Source organism: Branchiostoma lanceolatum, chromosome 6, assembly GCF_035083965.1.
Source record: "Branchiostoma lanceolatum isolate klBraLanc5 chromosome 6, klBraLanc5.hap2, whole genome shotgun sequence".
NCBI classification, from domain to species: Eukaryota; Metazoa; Chordata; class Leptocardii; order Amphioxiformes; family Branchiostomatidae; genus Branchiostoma; species Branchiostoma lanceolatum.
Window position 1 is genome coordinate 4997511 of NC_089727.1, and position 25839 is coordinate 5023349.

Sequence of the window (25839 nt, forward strand, 5' to 3'; positions counted from 1 at the left end):
GCAATGGTTTCTTGATATGTATTATAAATCCCGATCCCACCTAGGGAGGACAGAAGTGGTGGAACTGTTGGTGTATCACGGTGCAACTGTAGACATCCGGGACGCCTTGCAGAACACGCCACTCATGACTGCGTGTTACTTCAACCATGTCGACACAGTTCGGCGACTGATTGAACTTGGAGCAAAAGCTGACATGACCGACGATGCTCTAGCCAAGAGGCAAGTTTCACATCAGAATATAGAATCAATGAGCGGTTCTTTCTTATGAGGGCCTGCATGCCCCTTTAGCGTAGAGCATGGGCTTTCTGAATTTAGCGTAGAGCGTATGCGTAGGGAGGCTTTCTGAATTTAGCGTATTACGTAGCCGGCCCTCCGAATTTAGCGTAGAGCGTTGTCGGGACCCCCCATGCAGGCCCTCTCTTATGTAGATAAACTTTTATATGAAGCTGGAGTGATGGTGGGGATGTGTTTCACTTCTTTATATTCTTTCAGTGTGCGTGTGAGAGAGGATGAGAGAAGTTGTTTGTACGTGCATGGTGCATGTTCTATACTGTTCCGATCCACAGGCAAGAACCCTGATAACATGAAGTCATGTATTATTTGAAACTTTATAGACCTATCTCGTGGCCTAGTTATCTAAATGAGTCACATCTTCCACTAGCTATGGGATATCGGCCGAAAAGCTTGACTGCTGTGGCGAGAGTGTAAAGCTGATACGAGAGGCGAGGAAGACCAAGCTGTTGAGATGCTGCAACCCGAAGTGTGGCAAACCAGGCTACAGGTAGGTTCTGCTGATGTTGGCTCCACTGATTTGGTCTGACAAGACTACCATACATCCCTCCTATGTTCAAATGTTGGTATTGACCGTAAAAGAAATCATTTCTATCTGACCTTCTACAAGTTTTTGTAGCCTACAAAATGAAGTTCTGAATAGCTTGTTTACCTGTTTCATCTTCCGCAGGAAAACCCTGAAGCTGTGTGCCCAGTGCAAACTGGTCCGATATTGTAGTCGTGACTGTCAGAAACAACACTGGTCTGCCGGACACAAGAAGTGCTGTGGGCAGGACGCGTACACTGGCGAGAGACCGCCCGACCCCCTCAAAATGTTCAAGTTTATGGCAAAACAAGCCATAGAAGAAGCACGTGCAAGACTAGCAAAAAAGTAGCATGATTCTTAACATTTTTACAACTTTTTATCTCTGTTAATAACGACATGAAATGACTTCTCATTCCATACAAAGGAGTTGAGCACACGATGCCGCTACAGCCATGTCAAGTAATAAAACTAAGTGACAATGCAGCATGTTGCCAAACTTTAAGCATTATTATTCTATTTCTCCCTATGGATATGGTACTTGTGTCTTTGTATGTTTAAGATAATTTTGTGCCTAGTCTTGTTATTTCATACACGTATTCTGTTTAAAGGGTCACAATCACACGGTTTTGTAAGACCTCGTTTAAGTTGGTTTATCTGGTAGCAGAAAGTTAACAAAGTTAAAATATAACATGGGAAGATCTTTACAAAGCAACTGTTGCTGTGACCACATTTCCTTTCCCTTTTTGTTTTATGTCAACGCTGATTACAGCCTTGGTGCCATCCGAGGCTCATACACTTGCTACCCCTAAAAGTCAGGGTAGAGAGTGAAGGAGTCTCGGCAGTAATAAGGATGACACCCAGGCTTCGATGATTAGACTGTCACAGAATATTTTCACGGTTACGTTTTATATCGACAGTTTCAATGAACCGTGTTTCATCTATCAAAAGCAACTGAATGCGCTCTTGAGTGTTGGGACGTAAACGTAATAAGCTAATGAGCTGTTTAGCCATGTGTTGTTATCCCAAGTGAATAAACACAACATGAGTTAAAGTGAACCAGTCTCTTATGCTTCCTCTGATAAGCGTGCAAGTTCACATGACTTCGAATTTCAGTGACATGTCGCAAGACTGCAATATACAGTGTATCGTGACACTGTGAGTATGAGATCAAACGTTTGGCACCATTATTTAAAGAAATGACATTGGAATCCATGGTGAAATTAGGACCGCCGGATGGAAACGCACGGGCGTTTGAAATGCAGGAGTCCCAACCATGAATCGCCAAAGTTGCATTCACCTTTTACTTAATTGGAACCCATTCAATGACAAGCACCTGAGACTTGCACACTTACAACATGAAGACAATGCTAAGTGAAGATGGCACCAAACTTTGTGACGATCGCTGCCAACACAATCCAATCGACTTTGATCGCAAAGGCGTCCTGCAACTGATAGCCTCCCCCACCATCTGCTTGAAGAGAAATGTAACTTCAACTTCATATATCTCCAGAGGCCCCCCGCGAAGGGAAAAGTAGGGGGGCAGACTAAGGCGGACAGGACAGGCCTCTCCAGCCTGGCACGGTAAGACTCAACGGTGGGAGCGGTCACAACCGTGCCAGGCAGGGCGTTCCCACCGGCACTGGGGAACAGGCCACAAAACTCAAAAGATAGCAACCGAGCGCAAGAAGCTCATAAATCCATGTGCGAATGATAGCAATGTCTCTGTACATCTTTGCAGCAATTCAAGACAATTAAAATCAAGACTTGTAAATCCGGAGGAAATAAATTTCTTCTGAAAAATCTGTACAACTGCAAAGAGAAAAAAAAGGTGGATGTTCATTTTCTGAATGTTTACGTTCTCAGTCAGATTCTACCCATGTGACCAAGACAATAGATCACGTGACAAGACAATAGATCACGTGACAAGACAACTTCTTCCCTTGCTTATTCAGTTCAGACTCAGACAGCACGCGCGCAAGGTGTCGACAACAGCGTCTCTAACGAAATGGCATCTGTAATTGTGGAGGAAATTTCTGATGTGAATGAACTTCTGCTATTGGCTGCTGAGAATGGCTCACTTCAAGGCGTTAAAACCGTTCTAAAAGCTGGTAAGTACAGATTGAAACTCTTTCCTAAAGACGCATACTCGCTTCATCAAATAAGGTGTCGAACCAAGTAAACTATTGTGGGACTTTTGGTTCCGACTGAAAATTGCAGGTAGTCTGTTTCGTGATCCAAAGAAGTTTAACACGTATTTTCTTTTGGTTATAAATGCATTGGATGATCCTACTTATCCTTAAGTCTGCGACTCCATCAAAGTCGTCTTAAAGCTCCCCTTGAACGGCATGAGGTTAGTTTATGGGCAACATCCTTACCGACATTATGTTGGTAGTTTTTGCCTCTGAATATTCCGTCTCTACACAGGCGTGTATAGTTTTCTTCTAGAATTAGCAGTTACGTAAAGTTTGCTAGTGTAGTCTTATTTTACAAGTGTCGGCAACAACAGAAGTACAGTAATTGTTTGTTTTCCTCACAGTTGAATAAAATAATTGGGGCAGTAGATGTGTATATATAAGCCCATTCGTAATTCCGACTACGCATGTACAGTGTCAAAGGCAAAGGCCCATGAGACGTAAAGAAAACCCGTCTGAGCGTTGTCATGCAAATCTAGACAATGTCGAGACGAGAATTGTTTACAAGCCAGGGCCTTCGCCTTGAAACTGCACATGCGATGTCGGAATATGAATGGGCTTATTGAAATGTAAATTAACAAATAGCGATTTGCATATCCACCAATTGCCTGCTACATGTAGGCATATTGTACCCAAGCCTCGTTATGTGCATTCTCCAAGCAGAGGTGTTAGTCGACTGTACATGACATGTCCATATGGCCTCCCGACGGGGTTGGTTTGCATAACAGTGTCGTCAAGACGTGGTTTATTTTCATATGTCTCATGGGCCTTCAGCGTTGACCTGCCAGCGTTGGATCCAAGAACGGGTTTACATCATGGTACTATTTGACCTACATGCAAAATGATACCAATACTTATGCACTCATGTAATCGCCAAACGTAGGTGCAGACATTGAATTCGACCGCGTGTACAGCGAGTTCTCAAGCAGCGGCACAGCATTGAACATTGCTTGTGCCCTGGGACATGTCGACATAGTGAAACTGCTGCTCCGCAAGGGGGCGTCTGTGGTGAAGAGAGCCAGGGCTTCACTTGTTCCCCTTCATGTAGCAGCGGCTGAAGGTAGGTCAATCTACAGCAAATGCAATGTCAGACTAAGAAAAAGATAGAAGGAAATAAACTAGAAAAAGATACGACTTTTCATTGCGAAATGTTCTTGGTGATGTATTTCTACGCCTCTTCGATCATGTTCAACAAAATTTACAGAATAGATAATACATGTAGTAATACAGTAGTATCATAAGTATGAAAGAAATGCATGTCAGTGAAGAGGTCTATAGGCCAGGCCAAACAGGTGCTAGACGTACTGGACGACAGAAAGGGACACAAAAAAAATATACTACAATAAGTAATGCCGGTATATCATCTTCATCGTCGCAAAGCAATGAAAAATACATTATTTAGTTTAGTTAATTTACCATGTTTACATCTACGTCTCTGGCCGGGAAGACAACATTTGCTTCATAAATACTTCCTGTGTCGCAAATCCAACTCAGGGTGGATAGAAGTGGTGGAGTTGCTGGTGCAACACGGTGCAACACTAGACGTACAGGACGGCTTCCAGAACACGCCACTCATGTATGCGTGTGTCAACGGCCAAGTGGACACAGTTCGGCAACTGATTGAGCTTGGAGCACGACCTGATTTGACCGGTTTTTTAGCCGTGAGGCAAGTTTTACCTCCTTCCATCAGAAATCAGTGTACGATTGTTTCTTATGTGTACAAACTTCCTTATAAAGCCTGGAGTGCGTGTGAGAGAGGATGTGTGCATGGTGTATGTTTTATACTGATGATCCATAGAGCCATGCAAGAACCATGATGTCATAAAATCATGTATTACTTTAAAATTTCTAGCCCGTGAAACTTCTAGAAAACGCATATATGGATATCTCGCGGTATAATTATCTAAATGTGTCACATCTTTCACTAGGTTGGGGAAAGCAAACGGAAACTGTGGCGTTGCCGGCTGTGACGAGGGCATTAAACTGATACAAGAGGCGAAGGAGACCAAGCTGTTGAGATGCTGCAACCCGAAGTGTGGAAAACCAGGCTACAGGTAGGTTTTGCTGATGACTGTTTTACCGCTAAAATATTATATTCTCACTTTGTCTGAAAAAAATTACCATACTCTCTGTCACCCGTCATATTCTCAAATGTTGGTATTGACCCGATGCAATTATTTCCATCTGACTTTCTACATGTTTTTGTAGTGTACAAAATGATGTCCTTGAAAACGTTCCGAACTATGCATAGTCGACTAGTCCACGAGTAGCCAATTTATCTGTTTCATCTTCTTCAGGTCAACCTTAAAGCTGTGTGCTGGATGCAAGCTGACCCGCTACTGCGGCCGTGACTGCCAGAAACAACACTGGTCTGTCGGACACAAGAAGTGCTGTGGGCAGGACGCGTTCACTGACGAGGGACCAGTCACCTTCCAAGAAGTTTTCACAAAGTTGATGGCAGATGAAATCAGGGAACAAGAACATATGAAACAAGCGTGACTCTAGACATTTCACAACGTTTCATCTTTAATGGTGACATGAAATGGATTATATGTCCATACTAAGAATTATGCCAAGTTTTGTTTTTGAGACTATGTAAGACCTCGTTTAGTCTAGTTTATTTTGTAACAAAAAGTAAACACTGACGAAGGACCAAACCCCTTCTTAAAATGGCCAAGTTCATGAAAAATCAAATCCGAGAACGTGTACATGTAAAACAAACGTGCCTCTAGGCATTTTTCATTACTATTTTTACTACTTTTACTACTATTTTACTACATCTTAAATGACAATATGAAATGGCTCATACGTCCATACCAAGAATTGTTAAGCACACGAAGCATCTACAGAAATGTCAAATGAAGTAATGAGTTAAGTGACAATGTAGCATGTTGCCAAACCTTAAGGCATTAATCTATTTCTCACTATGGCTTATCATTCCAAACGAAGAATTGTTGAGCTCACGATGCCGCTACAGCCATATCAGATGTAGTATAAATGGCATGTTACATCCTTAAGCATTTAGCTACTAGTATTTCTCACTATGGATAATGTTAATGATGTTGACGTCTAAGCTAAGTATGTCGAAAATAACGTTGTGCTAAGGTTAAAGGTTATACAGTTTAATGTCCTTGTTTGGTTTTAATATCTTGTAGAAAAAGTAAACATGTTATCAAAGTGTCAATCTGAAGAGCCTCGGATTTTAACGAAACAACTTTTGCAGTGGCCACATTTTCTTTTCTATCTGTTGTTAGATCAATGATGGAATAGACTGTCACAGAAATTTGTCGCGGTTACGTTTTACATTCTTGCTGATTCGTGCTTCATCTAATAAAAGTAACTTCCTATTGAACCAAGTTGCCGTTGTGATCTGAATGTAATAAGCTGAAGCAACAAGAGGGAAAGTTAACGTAAAGCTCCGATACGTTCACGGTGCAAAGGTCATCGTGCTGTAGTGCACAGTGAAACGCTACGTAGTCCGTCTGAGATCAAAGAACACAACAAAGGTCAATCTTGGGCGGTTCACTGTCACCGCGGATGACTACTCGGAATTAAAGCTCGGACCCAACGTCAATTTTCACCAAAAACAGCAACAACAAAAACAACACGTCATTTCGTACGCTTTTCAGCTATGTTAGTATCTATCGTCATTCCGCAACAGACTATGAGAAATGTGAACTCCCCAGATCCCTTTCGTCACTTTTCCCGTGCACTATTTCTATCGCGGAAGAATTGGTGTGTGCGCCGTTAAATAACTCTGTCCCTTGGAATCCATGATGGAGTTGTGACCACCAGCCAACTTGAACTGTCCGGCATAATTTCAGCTTTTACTGGAATGCTGCGTCGTTTTTCTAGCCCCCATTATTGCGCTCGAGACGCTGGACACTGAGTAAGAAGTCAACATGAAGGAGAGGCTAAGTGAAGACCGCAGACAACTTGTGACAACCTGCGAACTCAACCCATTCGACTTTGACCGCACAGGTGTCCTGAAGCCTTGGACCCTCACGCAACTGATAGCCAACTGCCGACCACAAGAGACGAAAGTCTTCTACATTCCAAGTCACCTGGAGACGGTTGCCAGCTTCGTACGATACCAGGAATTTCATCTACATCCAGAACTCTACACTAAAGTCAAGTTCAACTCCACTGTAGAGGTCGCCGTTGGGCCTGGGTACGTTGGCAAGACATCTTGGATCTGCAAGGGGGATGTTCGGCTTGCAACATCCAAAGACATCCTGTGTCACTTCAACATACTGGTGGTTAACGTGGACTTGTCGACTCGGCAGCCGACAGCACTCCCCCCGAATCTGCAGCAAAAGGGAACGGGTCCTCGGCCAACATTTGACCTGCCAACATCGTCGGATAAGCCAATGTACTCCCACAAGTTCAGGGTCGAAGAAAGTGATTTAGATACCAACAACCACACCAAGCAATCTGCTTTTATCCGCCTCTGTTCCGATACGGCTGTATTTGGTACTAAAGCAGGTAGATACCCATCACTAAGGGGGGATGCGTTGAAATATCCTGTAAAGAAAATCACCATGTTGTTTCAGAAAGAATCTCTAGTCGGCGACATGTTAGACGTGCAGTCATGGGAAATCCCATCCAAGCCATTTTCCCTGGGATTTCAAGTCAAAAGGGGGGAAGACGACATTGTTCTGTGTCTGTTCCAATTGTATGAACAGGAGAGGGCAAAGCTTTAAGAAGATATCCATGATGTCCAGCCGGACAAGTTTAAGTGATCATAAGTGTTCTCCGTCGACCTTAAGAATGTTGTTGATTTTTGATGTACATACTCATAGTATCAAATACAGTTGTATACAATTGAAAACATTATTGTCTTTTCCCCTGCGGTTGAATACCGGGGTAGAAGTGTGTGTGTGTGTGTGTGTGTGTGTGTGTGTGTGTGTGTGTGTGCGTGTGTGTGTGTGTGTGTGCGTTTGTGCGTTTGGTTTGTTGGTTGTGTGTGAACTTTCGTCACAAGGACAACTAATTGTTCACAAGAATTGTTGAGCACACGGTGCCACTACAGTCATACAGATGTAGCACAACCTACGCTGCATGCTACCAATTATTAGAGCCTCTTGAATAATATTGCGCCAAGTCTAAATGTCATGCAGTTTGATGGCCATGTCTAGTTATCTTGTAAAAGAAAGTGAACGTGTGGAAGCATCTGTCTTGTATTTCCTTTAGCATCTGTTGTTATATCGATCATGGTTAGCCTGTCAAAGAAAGTTATCACGCCTGTCCGGTTCATTTTACATCAGCGCTGATTCGTGCTTCGTCTGAAAAAATAACTTTCTATTGAACTAAGTTGCCGTTGTGATTCGAAGGGACTAAGCTGAAATATCTAGCCATTATTCCAGGTGAATAAACACCACAAGAAGAAAAGTGAACGGGTCTCTTAATAAAATGCTTGCTTCGAGTAAGGAGGTTATATAGTCTACATAACCTCCTTGCTCCGATACGTTCACATGGCACTTGTAGGGCGAAAGGTCATTGTGCAGTAGTGCACAGTGTAACGCTAGGTAGTACGAGATCAAAGAACACAACAACACCCCGACCAATCAAACCACGTGAATCGCATTGAAACTCAGATTCGTATCAGCCATTTCCCGACAAATCCCTTTCTAACATGCGTTAACGACTACATCTGACAAAACAAACTAGCCATCGAGATGCTGGAATTCGAAGGTGTCAGCTTTCCAAAGATGTTTTCAGATTGGCAATTTTGGCACTTTGGGAGTGATTGAAAGCGACCGCGATTTAACGTTTAGAGAAAAGTAGTAGAAACTATTTTTTTTCTAAACGTTAAATCGCGGTCGCTTTCAATCACTTCCAAAGTGCCAAAATTGCCAATCTGAAAACATCTTTGGAAAGCTGACACCTTCCACCATCTCACTGGCGAGTTTGTTTTGCAAGTTAGAAAGGAATTTGTCGGGAAATGGCTGATACGAATCTGAGTTTCAATGCGATTCACGTGGTTTGATTGGTCGGGGTGAACAAAGGTCAATCTGGAGTAAAGGGCGGTTCACTTTCAACGCGGAAGGTTACCCAGAAGTAAGTCTCGTGCCCGAAGTCTATTTTCACCAAAAATATCACTCACAAAAACACACGCATTTCGTACTCTTTTCAGTCATGGCGTCATTTCGCAGCAGATTATGAGAAACGTGAACTCCCTGGAGCCAGGACAGTTGTCACTTTTCGCGTGCACTACCCCTGTCCGCGGCGGAAGGATTGGTGTGTGCACCGTTATACGCCTTAGAATCCATAGTAAAGTTGAGACTACCAGTTCAAACACACAGGCCGTTTTGAACTGTAACAATTTCAGCTTTTACTGCAAAGCTGCATTCGTCTGTCACTTGACTAGCCCCCATTCTTGCACCCGAGACGTTGGAAACTGAGTAAGAAGACAACATGAAGGCAAGGCTAAGTGAAGACCGTACGAAACTTGTGACGACCTCCGACCTCAATCCATTCGACTTTGACCGCACAGGCGTCCTGAAGCCGTGGACTCTCGCGCAACTGATAGCCTACTCTGGACCTGAAGAGTCGGACGTCTTCTACATTCCAGGTCACCTGGAGACGGTCGCCAGCTTCCTACGATACCAAGAATTTCATCTACATCCAGAACTCTACACTAAAGTCAAGTTCAACTCCACTGTAGAGGTCGTGTCAGGGGTTGGGTACGTTGGCAAGACATCTTGGATCTGCAAGGGGGATGTTCGTCTCGCAACATCCAAAGACGTCCTGTGTCACTTCAACATACAGCTGGTAAATGTGGACATGTCGACTCGGCAGCCCACCGCCCTTCCACAAAATTTGCGGCATAAGGGAACGGCCCCCCGACCTACATTTGGCCTGCCAATCTTGTCGAATAAGCCAATGTACTCCTGCAGGTTTAGGGTCGAAGAAAGTGACGTTGACGCCAACGACCACACCAAGCAATCTGCTTTTATCCGCCTCTGTTCCGATACGGCCGTATTTGGTACAAAAGCAGGTAGATACCCATCACTAAGGGGCGATGCGTTGAAATATCCTGTAAAGAAAATCACCATGTTGTTTCAGAATGAAGCTCTAGTGGGAGACATGTTGGATGTGCAGTCGTGGGAAATCCCATCCAAGCCCGTTTCCCTGGGATTTCAAGTTAAAAGAGGGGAAGATGACATTGTTCGGTGTCTGTTCGAATTGTATGAACAGGAGAGGGCAAAGCTTTAAGAAGATATCCACGGTGTCCAGCCGGACAAGTTTTAATGATCACAAGTGCACTCCGTCGACGTTCTGGATGTGTTAGATTTTGATGTATCAAATAAAGCCTTTTGTATACAATTGAAAATGTGATTGTCTTTTCCCCTACGGTTGAAATGTCTAAATATGGGTAGAATTGTATGTAGGTGTTTGGTGTATATGTGTGTGTGAACTTTCGTCACGAGGACAACTTGCATTATTCCCAATTTCCTTCCTTCCAATATCTGTTGCTAGAGTACTCAAAATTACGTGTCTTCAATGCCCTATGGTGTCCCTCAAGATCATTATGGATATCCGCCATGTTGATATCAAAGGTCACTCCCGGTGTGAGTGCAGCTGAGAGTACATCATGTACATGATCAATGTCCAAATTAAGGACGGGTGACAATATTATGTCTATGAGAAAATCTGTCGGATAAACCATCAGTTTTGATTAAGACAGACAAATTCCTTGTTGCAGAGCAGTAATTTTCTATCAACTATGAATTTTAGCGGCGGCCAGCGGACCTTGGGAGAGTAAAGTTGTTCTGTATGATTGAAGATATTTCAATGCACCTGTTGTAAAAGTGGTTGTGATGATTGTGTGTGTGTGGACGTGTGTGTGCACGCGCGCGTGTATTTGTGTGAAATGTAATGCTTACGTTTGTAAGCGTTGTGGGGACAGCTAGTATCGCCAAGAAACCTTTCCTTCTCTTGTCTGACGAGAGAAAGGCATACTTATTGCAAGTTTGGTCGAACGCCCCTTACACACGGTGTTTTTCCCGGCCCGGAAATGACGTCCACCATATTGACTGATGTCAAAGGTTACTTGGTCATAGTGCACAGCCAATGGCTGAAGTTCAGGTTCGCCCATGGGACTCCGTGGTAAATTCGGGATTAACAATGAGTTGTAATAAAACAGTCTTGCAAATACGTGCATTTCAAATCTTTGCTTATCTAATAACCATGAGTTCCAGTGATTTGATTTTAACTCCAAGAAAGAGCACAAAGATCGAAATAACGTAAACAGTTCCCTCCCCCAATGGATCATTCCACTACCAATGCAGGACGAGCTCGCTTAGACGTACATACTGAAAATTGCCAAAGTCGAAGAAATAAACCAGACTTGGAAGGTGTAGATTTTCACAGTTCTGCAAGGTACATAACTGGTCCACTTTGGTAGGCATTTTCATAACATGTGTAAAGAAAAATGAATTAGGGAAAAAATAAAGATACCCAAGAACAACACTCATGGACTATGCCAAGAACTGCGCATGGCACCATTGTTGAACTCTGCTCTTCAAAATTGGACTTCGCCCACGTTCTGTGTAGAGCGCAAGTACTTGGGCGGGCCATTGCATTAGTCCCTCCTTCAGGGATCCGAAAATGAAGACCACTGGACGGACTGAAGACGGCACAAAAGTTGTAGCCACGTACGAACTCTCTCCTTTCTACTTCGATCGCACAGGTGTCCTGACGCCGTGGACTCTATCGCAACTGTTTGCCAACTCTGAACCTGAACAGTCGGACGTCTTCTACATTCCACGTCACATGAGGAAGGTCGCCACCTTCGTGCGATACCAAGAATATCATTTACATCCAGAACTCTACACTAAAGTCAAGTTCAACTCCACTGTAGAGGTTAAGGCTGGGATAGGGTACGTTGGCAAGACATCTTGGATCGGCAAGGGGGTTATTCGTCTCGCAACATCCCAAGACATCCTGTGTCACGGCAACATACTGGCGGTAAACGTGGACTTGTCGACTCGTCAACCGACAGCACTCCCCCCAGATCTTCGGCGGAAGGGGAAGGGCCCTCGGCCAACATTTGACCTGCCAACATCGTCGGATAAGCCAATGTACTCCCACAAGTTCAGGGTCGAAGAAAGTGATGTTGGCGCCAACGACTACACTAAGCAATCTGTTTTTATCCGCCTCTGTTCGGATACGGCTGTATTTGGTACAAAAGCAGGTAGATACCCATCACTAAGGGGGGATGCGTTGAAATATCGTGTAAAGAAAATCGCCATGTTGTTTCAGAAACAAGCTCGAGCGGGCGACATGTTAGACGTGCAGTCATGGGAAATCCCATCCAAGCCATTTTCCCTGGGATTTCAAGTCAAAAGAGGGGAAGATAACATTGTTCTGTGTCTGTTCGAATTGTATGAACAGGAAAGGGCCAAGCTTTAAGAAGATATCCATGATGTCCAGCCGGACAAGTTTAAGTTAACCCCAGGGGTTTCCGTTCAGGATTTGTTAAATTCGTTGATGTATCAAATAAAGTTGTTGTATAGAATAGTTGTTATACAGGCGGATAAAGCCTTATTTCCTGGATGCGGTATCAAGAATTGAAAATATGATTGTCTTTTCCCCTGTGGTTGAATCTGTATATAACGTTAATAGTAATCTTTTTTTTGGTCATAAAATGCTTTGTTCCATTGTCTTTTCTCTTGAGATTAAAGTGTCTGAATCATGGGTAAAATTTTATGTGTGTATCATCAGTTCCTATGATCGTAAAAACAGGGAGCTATGAGCAGTTATACATATGAGTAGTTATATACGTGACCGAGGACTCTTTATCAAGCCAGCTAATCCACTCAGTGGGGAGGGGGGCGGTAGCCTGGAATCCATACTATTTAGCTTCCGGCCGCTACCCTAGCTCCGTTGCGCTACCCAATCTTGGGTAGCGGACGGAAGCTAAATAGGCTGGACTCCAGGCTAGGGGGGCGGTGCTGTATAAATGTTGGAGTTCACTTTAATAGACTTTAATATATACGAGCATTTGGCGTGACTTTTCTTTCATCACAGCGTTATATCAATCTGTAAAAAAAGTACACTTAGTCTTTTACATTGCTTCCCTGTTAACCCCTAAAGACAAGACCGATAGATTCTGTTTGGGGGCTAAAACATACTAGTAAGCTACCTCCTTGATATAAATATTACCTCCTTGATGAAACCGAGTAACACATTCGAAACTGTTGTACCGATCCTGCGACTAGTGGCATGATGTCAACGCCAAATTAGGCTAAATTCTGTCCGCTGTACAAATGGTAACACGATGGTTTCCTTACCAAGGGACATGCCCGTTAACATACACAAATACAGCAATTTTTTTGTCGACCACCCTGACTCGGTCGTCTCCTGGCAAAGAATGTCCGCCATCTTGGATGTCAAAGGTCACGAGCCTACTGTACATAGTGTACACAGTGTTCCGGCTGGGTGGACCGGCTCCCCGCTTTTGGTAAGATTTGTGTTTATTTCCACCGGTCAACGGCCAGATTCTTGCACGATTGCAAGGAGAACGTCCCCTGGTTCTGTGGATGGTGTTTTTTATGGATAAACTGGTCCATCGTTTGTGGGAATCACCGGTAATACTAAGACGTATAACGTTAGATCAGCTGACTTCGCGTGGCATCTGTTCCGTTTTGAATCCATATAAACACAGGTTTGGATGGGGTAATGCGCTGCTGTGGTTGTTTTGGAGAGTCACAGTTTTGACACGGATTCGTTTTACAGGTTAAGGCCACAGTGGGTTTGGGCAGTACTGACATGATGTTGGGTGGACAGCGTTTGCCATCATACGTTAGCGGGGCCGGAGAGGGGCGGGGCGTATGTCAGAACAACAACAACATACGGCACTGTGTATTAGATCAAGGAGGTTAGAAAGAGATTTAGGGCCATGTGACGAGCGAATGTAAGCAGAAATTCCCCACATCTAGGCTAGGTTACATTTGCTAGCAAATAAGAAATGCACAGATCTGTTAAGTATTTACACACACACCATTTTAATTTGACTGTTTAACCTTATAAATTACACGGTCTGTAGGGAGCCTAATTATTAGTTAATCAAGTTGAAAGAATAGAGGTTATTTATTGTTGCAGTTGATGTTAACTGAATAGAACACACATGTTTTAATCAATGTATGTAAGTCTGCAGCCACATATATTTATTACATATTAAAGTAGACCATCAAAGTATGTTGATATGGCGGCAGGCTTTAAATAGTCGTGACTAACAACAACAACAGCAGCTTATTTTTATCACCCTGCCTTGACTACAGTATCTTGGTGTGACATTCTATTTGTAGTCAGCACTCAGCAGTGTGCCCGTCCCTCTGTAAACACTCAAGTCTAAAAGTGGAGGATGAATAAGAGCAGTAGGGGATCATATTGCTCCTGAGACTTGACCTTTGGATCTCAAAGCTGCCTTTTACATACATAAGTGACATTGAGGTGCTCATTTGCATATCTTGCCCATTGTTTCATCTGCTACTTACTTGCATTGATCAATGCCTTCTGAAAGCCACATATACACATTGAATATATATTAGACAAGCCATCAAATTTAATACAAAGAGATGCAAGAATACAATGTACATACAGAAATACTTATTAGGCAGAACGTCGCATATGAATTGGAATCCTCACTGTATAACTATAACAGCATCCAACATGCAATTAGAATAAGAAAAATATAATGCAGGTAAAAGTTTAGCACACGTATGTATACCATTACTTTTTAGCTATTAGTAGATCAGGAAACAATATTCTTATAAAACTGTGTTGTTCCCACAGCCTCCTTTATCTCACACATGACCATGTGGTACATCATGGAGAACACACAGACCTGCTATGAACTGAACGAGAGGCTGATCCACGTGATCTGTGACTGGGAGATCTGTACCAAAGACGATGTGGAGGACCTGATCAACAAGGGCGCGGACATCAACTGTGTCCACGGGACACTGCGGCCGCTGCACTGTGCCTGCATGGTCAGTGATGCACGCTGCGCGGAAATGCTCCTTGAGAGAGGCGCAGATGTAAGTGTTGCTTGATCACATCTCCAAGTTCTGAGGTGACATTCCATGTAAGAGCTTTTATGTCATACCTCGGCCGCAAAAACGTTTGATACAGGTGTTTCGGACCGGGCAATAACTTTCGTTATTACATGAGGTTCTACTTTTATCACATGCATTTAGAGTGCACTGGTTGCGCCACTGTCAAAAATTAGAATACTGGATTCGGAGGATAGAATTGATGTTGTTACAAGTTTTTTGTTTGAGGACATAAAACTCTCTCAATTTCTGGCGCATTTCGCATTGAAATGTGTTTTTTCGGATGGGTATGACATAAGTAAAATACAACATGGTGTATTCCGCATCACCCTCGATCCCGGCACTCTTGCGGGTCACATCACGTGTTGCATCACACAGGTCGCATTGATACGACCCCCAGTCGGGCCTCGGGCGATACAGAATACACCGTGTTGTATTCTATATTTACATCCCCTTTCCATTAGAAGTGGTGTCTGTGCTGCGACCCGTACATGAGTGACCAAAGATTTGTCAGATTTCATAAAGAATTTCATAGATAAAGAACAATTTTTTCACATTATATCTTATTGTCTTTTTTAAATCATACTTTTACATCTTGCATCATACTCCAATCATAAAATCAAGGGTCACACAAATCCAAATTTGGTAACGGTACGGTCGCTCAGCAATCACTGCCTATTGGAAAGAGGCCTTAGCAATTACTACTGGCCTTCAAAAGTCTTCATTTGCAGAGACAAACCAAGGGAGACTACTGGCAATACTTATTTGTTTTTTGATATCGAAGCAAATTGAATGAAAGTTACCTTTGGACCAATCATTCGTAGCTTTGGGACAATGACAGCACTGAGACGGAATTTGACCAGTTTCAACTTTATTCATCCTTTTTGAGAATCAACTAACTTTGGATTAATAATAATAATAATAATGGTTTATTGGTCAGAAATTACCCGTGCAATGGCAGCCAGTGCTGAAGTGCTGCAGGGTTTACAATCACATACTTAGTAATACACAACAGATACATATTTGCTACACACTTGCACTTTGTGGAACTGTCGCAAGGGTCTGGGAGGCTACCATTCGGCGCCAGCAAGTGACCTCAATACGACCTTCCCCAACCTAAGTCAGGTACCCATTTACGCCTGGGTGGAGTGAGGAAAGTCGTGTAAAATGCCTTTCCCAAGGGCACAACATCGGGGCATAGCAGTGGTTTCGAACCCGGGACCTCTCGGTTCTGGGCAAAACACCTTACCGATTGCGCCACACGATGCCACACAAAGTTACTTAATGACTTACACCAGAGTTTTTGTATTGCAGGTAAATTCCAAGGACGGCTATGGTCGAACTGCTCTTCACTATGCTGCTGAGAAGGACTCCCACTGTGTCTCCATCCTCCTGCAGCACGGGGCCTTCATCAACGCACCCGACGGGAACCAAGACACGCCTCTGCACTGGGCTGCCTTCCGCAACAACGCTCCGTGCCTGAAGATTCTTCTCCAGCATGGGGCGATGGTCAATTCCTTAGACTACAACAGCGACACCCCGCTTAGCTGGGCGTCCATGAAGGGGAACCTTGAAGCGGTGGAAATTCTCCTGCAGTACGGCGCCGAAGTGCGGACCGAAAACGACAACGGGTACTCGCCGGTCTACCGGGCCTCTCTCATCCAGGCTCGGGGGCTGAACGATGCAAACGACGACGAGAGTCTGGACCTACTGATCCGAGCGTCGGGACAGTTTGACCTCCGGAATGAAGACGGACAAATGCCAAATGAAATTGTCAGGGACAACCAGCTTTGTGACAGGCTTCTGGAGCTGTCCACTAATCCAAGGACTCTAAAAGACCTCTGCATGTATAAGATAAGGAAATCTATAGGAGAGACTTATCTCCCCAAAGCTGTGAAAAAGTTACCTCTTCCTGAGTACTTGAAGAGATTTCTTTGTCTGAAGAATTGATGACACCTTTATCTGCTACCATTATGCTAGCAGACTGGGTATTAATCAGATGTTTTAACAGCACTGTAGATTGTTAAAGGTAGCACATATGAAAACAGATGTACTAGACATAGAATTACTAATAATAGTATTGTTGTTGGTAAGATATGACCAAGTCTTCAAATACTTTGTTCCATTGTGGAAGATGGATGAAACTAAACTACTCTAAGAGTGTAGCATGGAGGCTGATCCAAATTGGCAGTTTGAATTAGACCTCCACCCATTTGTTGTCACTACGTACTTGAGTGTGTGCTTGTAAACAATTAAGCCCCCCTCCCACCTTTTTTCTTTTAGACATGCAGTTTTGCCTCTGAGATTTTATTACCCAGGCAGCCCCTTGGTTTTATAGCTCGAAACTGTTTTGTAGATCCAGGCTTTTTTAATTCTATTTGTGACTTTAAAAGTTAACAATGGTGACTCTTATTATACTATAAACTCTGAAAGTGGTGTAACTGTTGCTGACAAAATAGCATACTAGTAACATTCCCATTGCAGTTTTGACAACTTAGATACTCATGACCATCTGTTGGATATGCTTGTCAATTAATACATCAGTTACATATACATCATTTTGGAAATTTGAAGGTATCTGTTATACACTAAAACTAAGTCCTACCACTCCTAGATATCACTGAAGAAAGCACTGATGTTTGGCTATCACTTCTGTGACAGACAAAAATTCTAATGTTATCATTGTATTCTGAGACTTCTATATGTGGTTTAATGGTAATGTGTAGATTGTGGGACTGACAAATCATATTGTATGCTAACTATAAGGTATATACTCCTAGCTTTATCAAGCCCTTCTAATACAATTCCTACAGCTATCTATTTGCTGGATTCTTCATAAATCAATGTATGTACGTGTTCACAAGCCATGGTAAAGTGGCCTCTTGAAGATATTTGCCCTGATAGATATATCAGTCACATTTTTGAATATGTGCAAAATTTGAGTCTGTTCACCCTATTTTTTTAAGGATGTGGATGTGGATGCAACCTTCATTTTAAGTTGGTTTGAATGTTATTTTATGACATAATGCTGTGTGATGTAAATATCTATAAAGATATAACCATTCTAAGGATTGCCTGCCTAATATATTGACATTGTATACTAGCCATGTCAGTACTAATAAATCAAGACGTCTAACTGAAGAGACACCCGTGAATTCTCATATTATCTGAGATCAGATCACAATCAATGATATTTTCTAACTTGACACCTACTCACATAACAAATTTCGTTACAATCCATCAATAGCTTCTTGTGTTGTGCAACAATCAAACGCACACTACACAACTCGGCGCAGACGCATCCGAAAACATACTTTTTGGCGGAGGTAATGATGAAAGTTCGAAAAGAATGAAAGATAGACTGACAAGCTGACGCATCAATGCGAAGTCAATGAGATAAACCGTTTATGGTCCGGTTTTCAAAAAGACTTGAACATATTGCACAAACCAAGTCGAAAGCGTACAGCTGAATAAGTTACGGCCTTCGCGTTCTACCTATGCCGCACATGTTCTGGAACAACTTAGATTGTTTGATAATTGATTCACGTTGTGACATTTCACATTGTGACGTCACTATTTTGGTATACTTTTGATGACAAAATAAAATTCATCAGAAAAAAATGCCGGTCTTGAAGCTGAGCTCAGAACCGCCAGTCGTTGATTCGGACAATTTGGAGTTGTTCTTGGACCACGATGGTCTGTTCGTGGAATATTTCAATGCCTTCCTCGGTCTGCCGTCATTTGCCCTGCGGCTTCGCTACAACGCGGAGGCGGGGGCTTTTGACATGGTCGGGGGAGGGTGCTGGGCGTGTCGCGCCGTGCGGGCCATGAACAGGGGCGAGAACCCGGCTCCGTTCTTACGGGAGAGCCGCAGAACCAGCAGAGAAGGTGGGTGGGTGGGTGTGGGTTATAATTAGGGAAGGGACACGACAGGCTTTAGTTTAGAAGGACACATGGAACCCAATGTCGTTGCCGGATGACTGAGTCTTCGACCACCATCATATGGAACGTGTTCATATAATTGGTATCTCACTGGACTGCGCCAATTTCAAAAATAATAAAAATCCAAAGCAACGTACAATGATTAAGATTCATCAAAAAGAGATTTGATGTGACCGTGCCTGATGGTGTCCAGTTCGCGTCTAGTTCTTGCTCATTCGCGCCATGCTAGCTGCCAGCTTACTTTTTTTTTAATTTACAAAAATCGCCAATTCAGGTGACAAATTAGCACCGATTGGGGGGCAAATTACTATCACCTCACCATCTAAAATCTATATCCAACACATATTACACACTCTTCTAATATCTATCAAACCCGCGGTTCTCACAAACAGACAACTCGCTAGGAGCCCAACTGGACAAGCTGCAGGGCCTGGTGTGGATCAAGGTCCACCGTCTCCCCGCCTTCCTACAGAGCAGATACTACTCCAAGTACCGCCTGAACAAGCTGCTGTCACAGGTGAGCACAGTATAGTTAAAGTTGATTCAAGCATTCTCTGTTAATTTGAAGTGGTCTAGGATCCACAAGTCTAATGCTATTGAGAGAATTGTTGAAACCACCTGTTAAGATCCTAGCGCCCGGTCACACGCCTCGAGCGATCGTCGCACGATTCCAAACTGAGGGCCGCCCTGAGATAGTCGTGCTTGTGCCCTATAAAATTCAACTGTCTCAGTTTAAGGAAAAGGCTCCCTTAGATCTTTGCCAGTGGTTCTTTCACAGCCAGCTTGAAAATTCTACGACGAATGTGACCGCGTCGTTAGGATTAAAGTACTAAGCGCCCCGCAAAATTGATGGGTGTGGACTAAGGAATTTGCCTTACAGATATAGAATGTATGTGATACCAGATTTCTAAAAAGCGTTTTTTGGCCTAGTTCTTCAATGGCCTGTCCTAACAATGATCTGTTAACTGCAGGTGCCCGCCTACACCTCCGGTCTGTACCTGCACGTAGACCCAGACTACAGACCCTGGGCCCCGCGACTCAGCCTAGAGGACCCTGAAGCTGAATCTAAGGACATCGTCAATGACGAAGATGCCGAATTTGACAGGTAATTTTCGTATGTCAGATTCCTGTTCATATTCCGACTTTTAAGTCTCCATTTTTTCAGCTAAGCATTTCTTCTATTTCTGAAAGCAATGGGGTTTTAGGGGGAGTTTTTTCCCTGAGGAGAAAAAAAAAAAACCTCCCCCGAAAACTTCATTGCTTTGGCCATGGCCTGAAACCATGGCCCAAGTAGCGTGCGTAGTCCAGTGGTTAGCGATCTTGCCTCTTGCACTAGATGCCCCGGGTTCGATCCCGGCTGTGTCGCTCACCCGACATGCACGCTACCGGAAAAGATCGCAGTCCTTAGGACGGGACGTTAAGCCGTGGTCCACTGTTCATTGTGCTTGTCGAAAAGAGCTAGGGGAATTTCCCCGGTACAATGAACCTGTAAATACTGTACATCTAATAGCGTCTGTCTTCTTCTCTGTCACGACCAGTGGAAGATTAGCTCTTCAGTGAGCTAAAACTGGATCGAGATTACTTTCCTTACTTTTCTGTCCTCCTTGCTGAAATTCAAGGTGATGTGTGGGACCGCGCGATGACATTTATACCCAGGTACATTCTATGTCCATGTATTTGACTTTGTACTTCCAAACTTTCACTTGTGAGCATAGAAAATGATTCTAAAAAAAAACAACACCTTTTTCGTAATGCTTTACATTCATTGCCATTTGTTTCTTCCCACCATGTCATGTCAGGTTTGTGAAGAGTATGTGTGTCTGTCTCGGCGAGACGAGCCCAACACAAACCAAGCAGTGGTACGCCTGGGCAAAGCAGGCGGAGACTACCACCACCACTCCGAGCGAGAAAGACCCTAACGCCCCACCCCCAGTAGCAAGTTACGGTTCTCTCTTCAAACAGAAAGGTTTTGACGCTTACATGGCCAAACCACCTCTGGCAAGAAAGAAAAAAGCCCCTTCAAGAGAAACCGTAAGGATGACCGAACATGCCCATGGCGGTAGAGCTCTGAGTCCGTACCTACACTCTCCTGCTGCGTGTATGGGCGTGAATTCTGATCTAAACGCGCTGGAAACGGAGGATGGTGATACGGGGTATATTGACGAGGACCCGTCCGGTTACCTGGCGGTGTATGGCCGCGGTATCTCCGACAAGGCGACGATGGCGGAGTTCGGAGAGTTCTTGAAGAGCACCAGCGGCGAAGTCAAGTGGAGTCTGTGGCTGGACGCGGACCAGACCAGATTTATTCCGGTTTGTTCCTCACACTTTTAGTGCTCTTTTAGTGTACGATTAAGTACTGATGATGGTGTTAGAATTGTAACCGGCATTTGTCGCTGCATTCATGTAGGTCAGTGACATTACAGGCCTGTGATACCATAGCAATATCAAAGATATCATAATGACGTAACATCGCTCTTGTGAGTTATAAGTATCGGACGTACCCTCTCAATAATGTTGGAGTCAGCTTGATATTTCCCGGCCGTGATTGAATGCAAACTGATCCATCAGGTCAGTAAAAATAAGCATTATGGCATTTTCAGACGCATTATGAAATTTTCATTTGTTTATCAGGGACAGTGCATACACAAGATGGGGGAGTTCCTCGCCAAGCTGCAAACGAAGTATCTACACAGCAGCTCTCCCTTACGGCTGTCTACAGAGATGGAGCAGAAACTGGGGTTACAAAGGTATAATATAATCGTGCTTTGCTGATTTGTCAAATCACTCAAGCCTCCTTTGCAGATATTTAGGAGCGCCGGCGTTGTTTGTGCTTTTTAATTTTAGGCGCTAATTCGAGATTTTCATCATGGGCCACGTTCTTTAAAATTCTGGGGGAGATTTAGAGGACCTGGTTTATGTTGAATTTCGCGAATCAGCGCTCCCAAAAAATAAACGCCGGCGCTCATAGAAGTCTGCGAAGGAGGCGAAAGACCGCTAAAGTGAACCCTGTTTCACATTCAAAAACGCACAGCATGTTGGCTGTTTTACATGCATGACGAATCCAGGGCTTTTGCTTCATATCATCGGAAGCATGTAGATTCAAATATTGTGTCTACTGTCACTGCCTTAAAAGTCATGCGATTCAGTTGACATTCTAACGGTTTGCTAGGATCCGTGACTGGCGACCCCTCCGTCTTCAGGAGGCGCAGAGCCTCCTGGTCCAGCCGCTGCTGCAGTACTGGTTACCGCGCTTCCTGCGCAGCAAAGACGAGGGCTCTCCTCTCATCAGCTACGAAGGCAGTGACGTTTCTGTGGAGTCTTTAGGGCGCCCCACCTCAGGTAGGTTGAAGGTCATGTTAAGGCCCCTCAGTGTCACATGCATACGTCGCACGACTAATGTTACGGTCACATTTCCAAGCCGGGGCCCGATGGGGCAGTTTGTGGCTATGAAAAGTATGATATGAAAGACAACAAAACCCACAAAACATTACAAGATTATCCATGAGCATAATCTGTACATATCTGCTGATATACACTTTTAATTTTCGTTCCTGTAGGCAGCCCGGCCGAGTCCCGATTCGGAAATGTGACCGTAGCATAAGTTGTCGTACGATGGCAAACTGAGGGCATTCTTTGAAGAACCGTGCACGTGTCCTACAAATTTCACGTCTTGTTACGGAACATGCGGAAAAGGTGGTCTCAGATCAATGACTGTGGTTGGTTCTGTCATAGACTGCTTGAAAAATCAAAATCGTACGACGACCGACGACAAATGAGGCCGCGCCGTTAGTATTACAAAAAAATGAAATGGATTGTATGCCACGAAAGATACAAATTAAAAAGCCACGTAAGCCTGTGTGTCGTGACCGACACATCACACCAATTAACAGCTAGGACTGTACGACATACCCTTGATGAGAACTTATGACGATGATGACATCTATCCCCAGCAACGTCTCTCGGGTTTGAGACGGCGGATGTGACGTCACGCCCCCAGTCGTGCATCCCCAGACTCCGGTCCTCCACAGATGCTGCCAGGCGCATCTACGGGGCCAGGTAAGTATAGAATGTAGAGATGATTGTAGAGATTTTATGCGCTATTTCCGCACACAAAATAAAGCTTTTACCAACAAGCTTTCGACCAGTCTGATCCCCATCAAGACGAAATGACAAGGATCAGTGGACTGATCGAAAGCGTGTTGGTAAGAGCTTAATTTGAGTATACGGAGATTTCAATTTCCGTCATTCCAATACTGTATTATGGCCTAATGGTCAACATGCGTCGTACGTTTGACCTGTAAACTTCAAACTGATAGAGTTTGGGAGCAAAAGAAGACAGGTATCTTGTCGTTAATTTTGTTTACGCAAAGCCATGATCCACTTGATGGATTGTGATGTATGGTGCCTCTTCTAACACTTCGATGTGGTTATGACTACAATACAGGACCGACGACAGAAAGAAAAGCGTCAGCAGGTCCAGAAGTGCTTGGACTGCACAAAAACCCTCAGCCAGTACTCCTCTGGTCGACCGGCTCCAGTCAGAATCAAACATCGCCCACACAAGACCGCCTTCGAAAAGCCAGAAAAACGACGAAGCAAAGCAGAAACAGGAGGAACTTAGGATGAGAAGGGAGATGGAGAGACGATTTCCAATAACGAAAGTGCGGCCCAGAAAATCGTCGTCCTCATCACGGCGGCCGAAGAGCAGTTCCGGCGCTGACAGTGACATGCAGTCGTTTTGTCTCTCGGCCACCCGACCACCTACAGCCCCGAATAACGGAGGAAGGGGCACACCCAGTAGAAAGTGTGAACACGAAGGGAAGGGTAAATCCCGCAAGAAGCCACCTAACTGCCCCAGAACAGCGGGGGCCCAACATGAAGAACTGAGCGTGAAACCCGAAGTGACGCAAGTGGAGCAGACGCTTGTTCTTGACAAAAGAGCAGGGAACTTTTTTGAGCAGTTCTGTGAGGCGTCTGGCAACAAGGTAGAACAAAGCTTAAGTATTCTCGTTTTATGACAATAGAATATCTTACATTGCTTTTTGTTGATATAATTGATTTTCAGAAACAGATAACGTACAATATGATGATTGATAAACTATACGTAGATGAGCAGAGTTGTTCTGTTTCACATGGACCTTGTCAAATAAAAATAGTCTTGAACCACCTCCCCAGATTTGGGTGAACGCCGTGGACTTCTGGAGGGACTTGCAGGAGTACCGGCGACTGTTCAACACGGAGCCCCGCCAAGACTACAACATCCAGCGGAGAGCTAGGCGACTGTACTCACGGTAAGGGGGATAGCTTTTCCCAATCTAACAATGTTCCCAGTGTCTGCATACCATTAGCCTCTACCAGGCTCCGCGGATCGCTAGGAAAATAGTAGAAATCGGCCAAATAGTATGAAGGGAGTCGGCTACGGAGAGAGGGTCAAATATGTGCCTGCGAATGAAACCCTCCATGGCCAAAGTCCCCCGGCAAATGTTCTCCCTATATAGCCGGGGCGGTTAGTATGGTAGAGACTAGCATACCATCCTCAGTAGTATAAACCACTGGCTGTCTTTTCAATTGCTAACCACGGAGCAAGCGAAACGATTGAGCCAGCGGTTACTACGGAGGATGGCACCCAGGCTAACAATTGTCAGGCTTCTCCATGTCCATATGATGATAGGTCCGAAATTCTTTTTAAAATGCAGGAAGATGAGCACGCTACAAAATAAGTGGGAGGGTAACATTACTGGGCGCATCTACTACCTGTGCCAAGAAGGGTGCGTTTGTGTGTGAACAGCATAACTCGATAAGTTGTGAGTGGATCTATATGATACTTTTGACAAACATTTAAGCATTACACAAAACATAAAAAGATTGCTCTGGTGAGCTTTCAAGACGAACTCTCTGTCTCTTCGTCAACCCGGTATTACAGTCAGATATATGATACTTGGTATGTTGGTGGATATTGGCAAAATGATGAAACCATTAGATTATGGGCAATTCATAGCACTGCAGCAGAACCGGTTTTGACATATTGTTGGTCGTTTATCATTGGGTGGGCCGACTACTCTCTCTTCGCAGCCAGGAGCTGAATTGCGAGGAGCTTACAATGTTTGAATACAACTTATTTTGTTTCTTTTACAGCTACATCGTGACGGGAGCGTCCAGGAGTATCCTGTGCCCTGTAGACACCTCCCTCGTGGTGGGATGTACCCTGTCAGCAGAGGCACACAGCCAGGACACGTTCTCCGCTGTGGAGGAGCACGCCCTCCTGGTTCTGAAGGAGGCGTGGCTCGCCATGAGGAGCGAGGAAGCTGATCTACTGGTGGGACCGCTGAAGATACCACACTGAGGGGAACAGGCTCCTTACATCCCTCTTAATACAGGAATAAGACCCACCTTCCAGTAATACAAGAATAATCCCACTGAAGATGCCATACTGAGGGGAACAGGCTCCGTACATCCCTCTTAATACAGGAATAACCCCACTGAAGATACCATTCTAAGTACTTTGGGGAACAGGCTCCATACATCCCTCTTAATACAGGAACAACCCCACTGAAGGTACCACCCTGAGGGGAGCAGGCTCCATAGATTCATAATCATAATCCTTCAGAAGTTCCTGACACATGCACTACACCGTTCTTCCAGTAACCAAGCTTATACAACCCTCATCATGTAGAAATGAAGTCATGCAAGTTGTCAATCATTATTCTAATGATGTGGTGCAATACAAGCACTATAGACTTTGCTGGGCAATAAAAAAATTGTTCCAACAGGACAGTTCTCTTATCATGTCCTACTTGTGTTGTATTTCCTATATACTTGCAACGAC

The 25839-nt window shown here is 44.1% G+C and overlaps 4 protein-coding genes across 7 annotated transcripts in view; all 4 read left to right on the forward strand.

The window, feature by feature from the left end:
• Positions 1-6361, forward strand: part of LOC136437297 (protein fem-1 homolog A-like) — a 42581-nt gene extending 36220 nt beyond the window's left edge. For 2 of the 4 annotated variants that reach the window (XM_066431820.1, XM_066431823.1), the window contains 3 exons: positions 45-219; positions 662-781; positions 962-1873. In XM_066431820.1, the coding sequence (XP_066287917.1) occupies positions 45-219; positions 662-781; positions 962-1166 (500 nt within the window). In that variant the 3' untranslated portion in view covers positions 1167-1873. Of the gene's footprint in view, positions 1-44; positions 220-661; positions 782-961; positions 1874-2743; positions 2926-3892; positions 4070-4503; positions 4676-4937; positions 5064-5306 lie in introns of those variants that run through there. The other 2 variants (XM_066431822.1, XM_066431821.1) reach the window with 2 other exon arrangements.
• A 6821-nt stretch (positions 6362-13182) lies between these two features.
• On the forward strand, positions 13183-18212 carry LOC136437294 (ankyrin repeat and SOCS box protein 8-like). The gene is made up of 3 exons (XM_066431816.1): positions 13183-13477; positions 14812-15056; positions 16386-18212. Exons 2-3 carry the CDS (start codon positions 14829-14831, stop codon positions 17019-17021), a joined length of 864 nt encoding a protein of 287 aa, XP_066287913.1. The 5' UTR covers positions 13183-13477; positions 14812-14828; the 3' UTR covers positions 17022-18212.
• Positions 18213-18648: 436 nt separating this feature from the next.
• LOC136437206 (regulator of G-protein signaling 22-like) lies at positions 18649-23073 on the forward strand. The gene is made up of 7 exons (XM_066431687.1): positions 18649-18959; positions 19406-19530; positions 19985-20118; positions 20813-21323; positions 21645-21760; positions 22183-22352; positions 22964-23073. Exons 1-7 carry the CDS (start codon positions 18692-18694, stop codon positions 23071-23073), a joined length of 1434 nt encoding a protein of 477 aa, XP_066287784.1. The 5' UTR covers positions 18649-18691.
• Positions 22168-25602, forward strand: LOC136437304 (uncharacterized). The gene is made up of 5 exons (XM_066431832.1): positions 22168-22352; positions 22964-23069; positions 23458-23998; positions 24189-24304; positions 25149-25602. Exons 3-5 carry the CDS (start codon positions 23636-23638, stop codon positions 25354-25356), a joined length of 687 nt encoding a protein of 228 aa, XP_066287929.1. The 5' UTR covers positions 22168-22352; positions 22964-23069; positions 23458-23635; the 3' UTR covers positions 25357-25602.
• Positions 25603-25839: the final 237 nt, after the last annotated feature.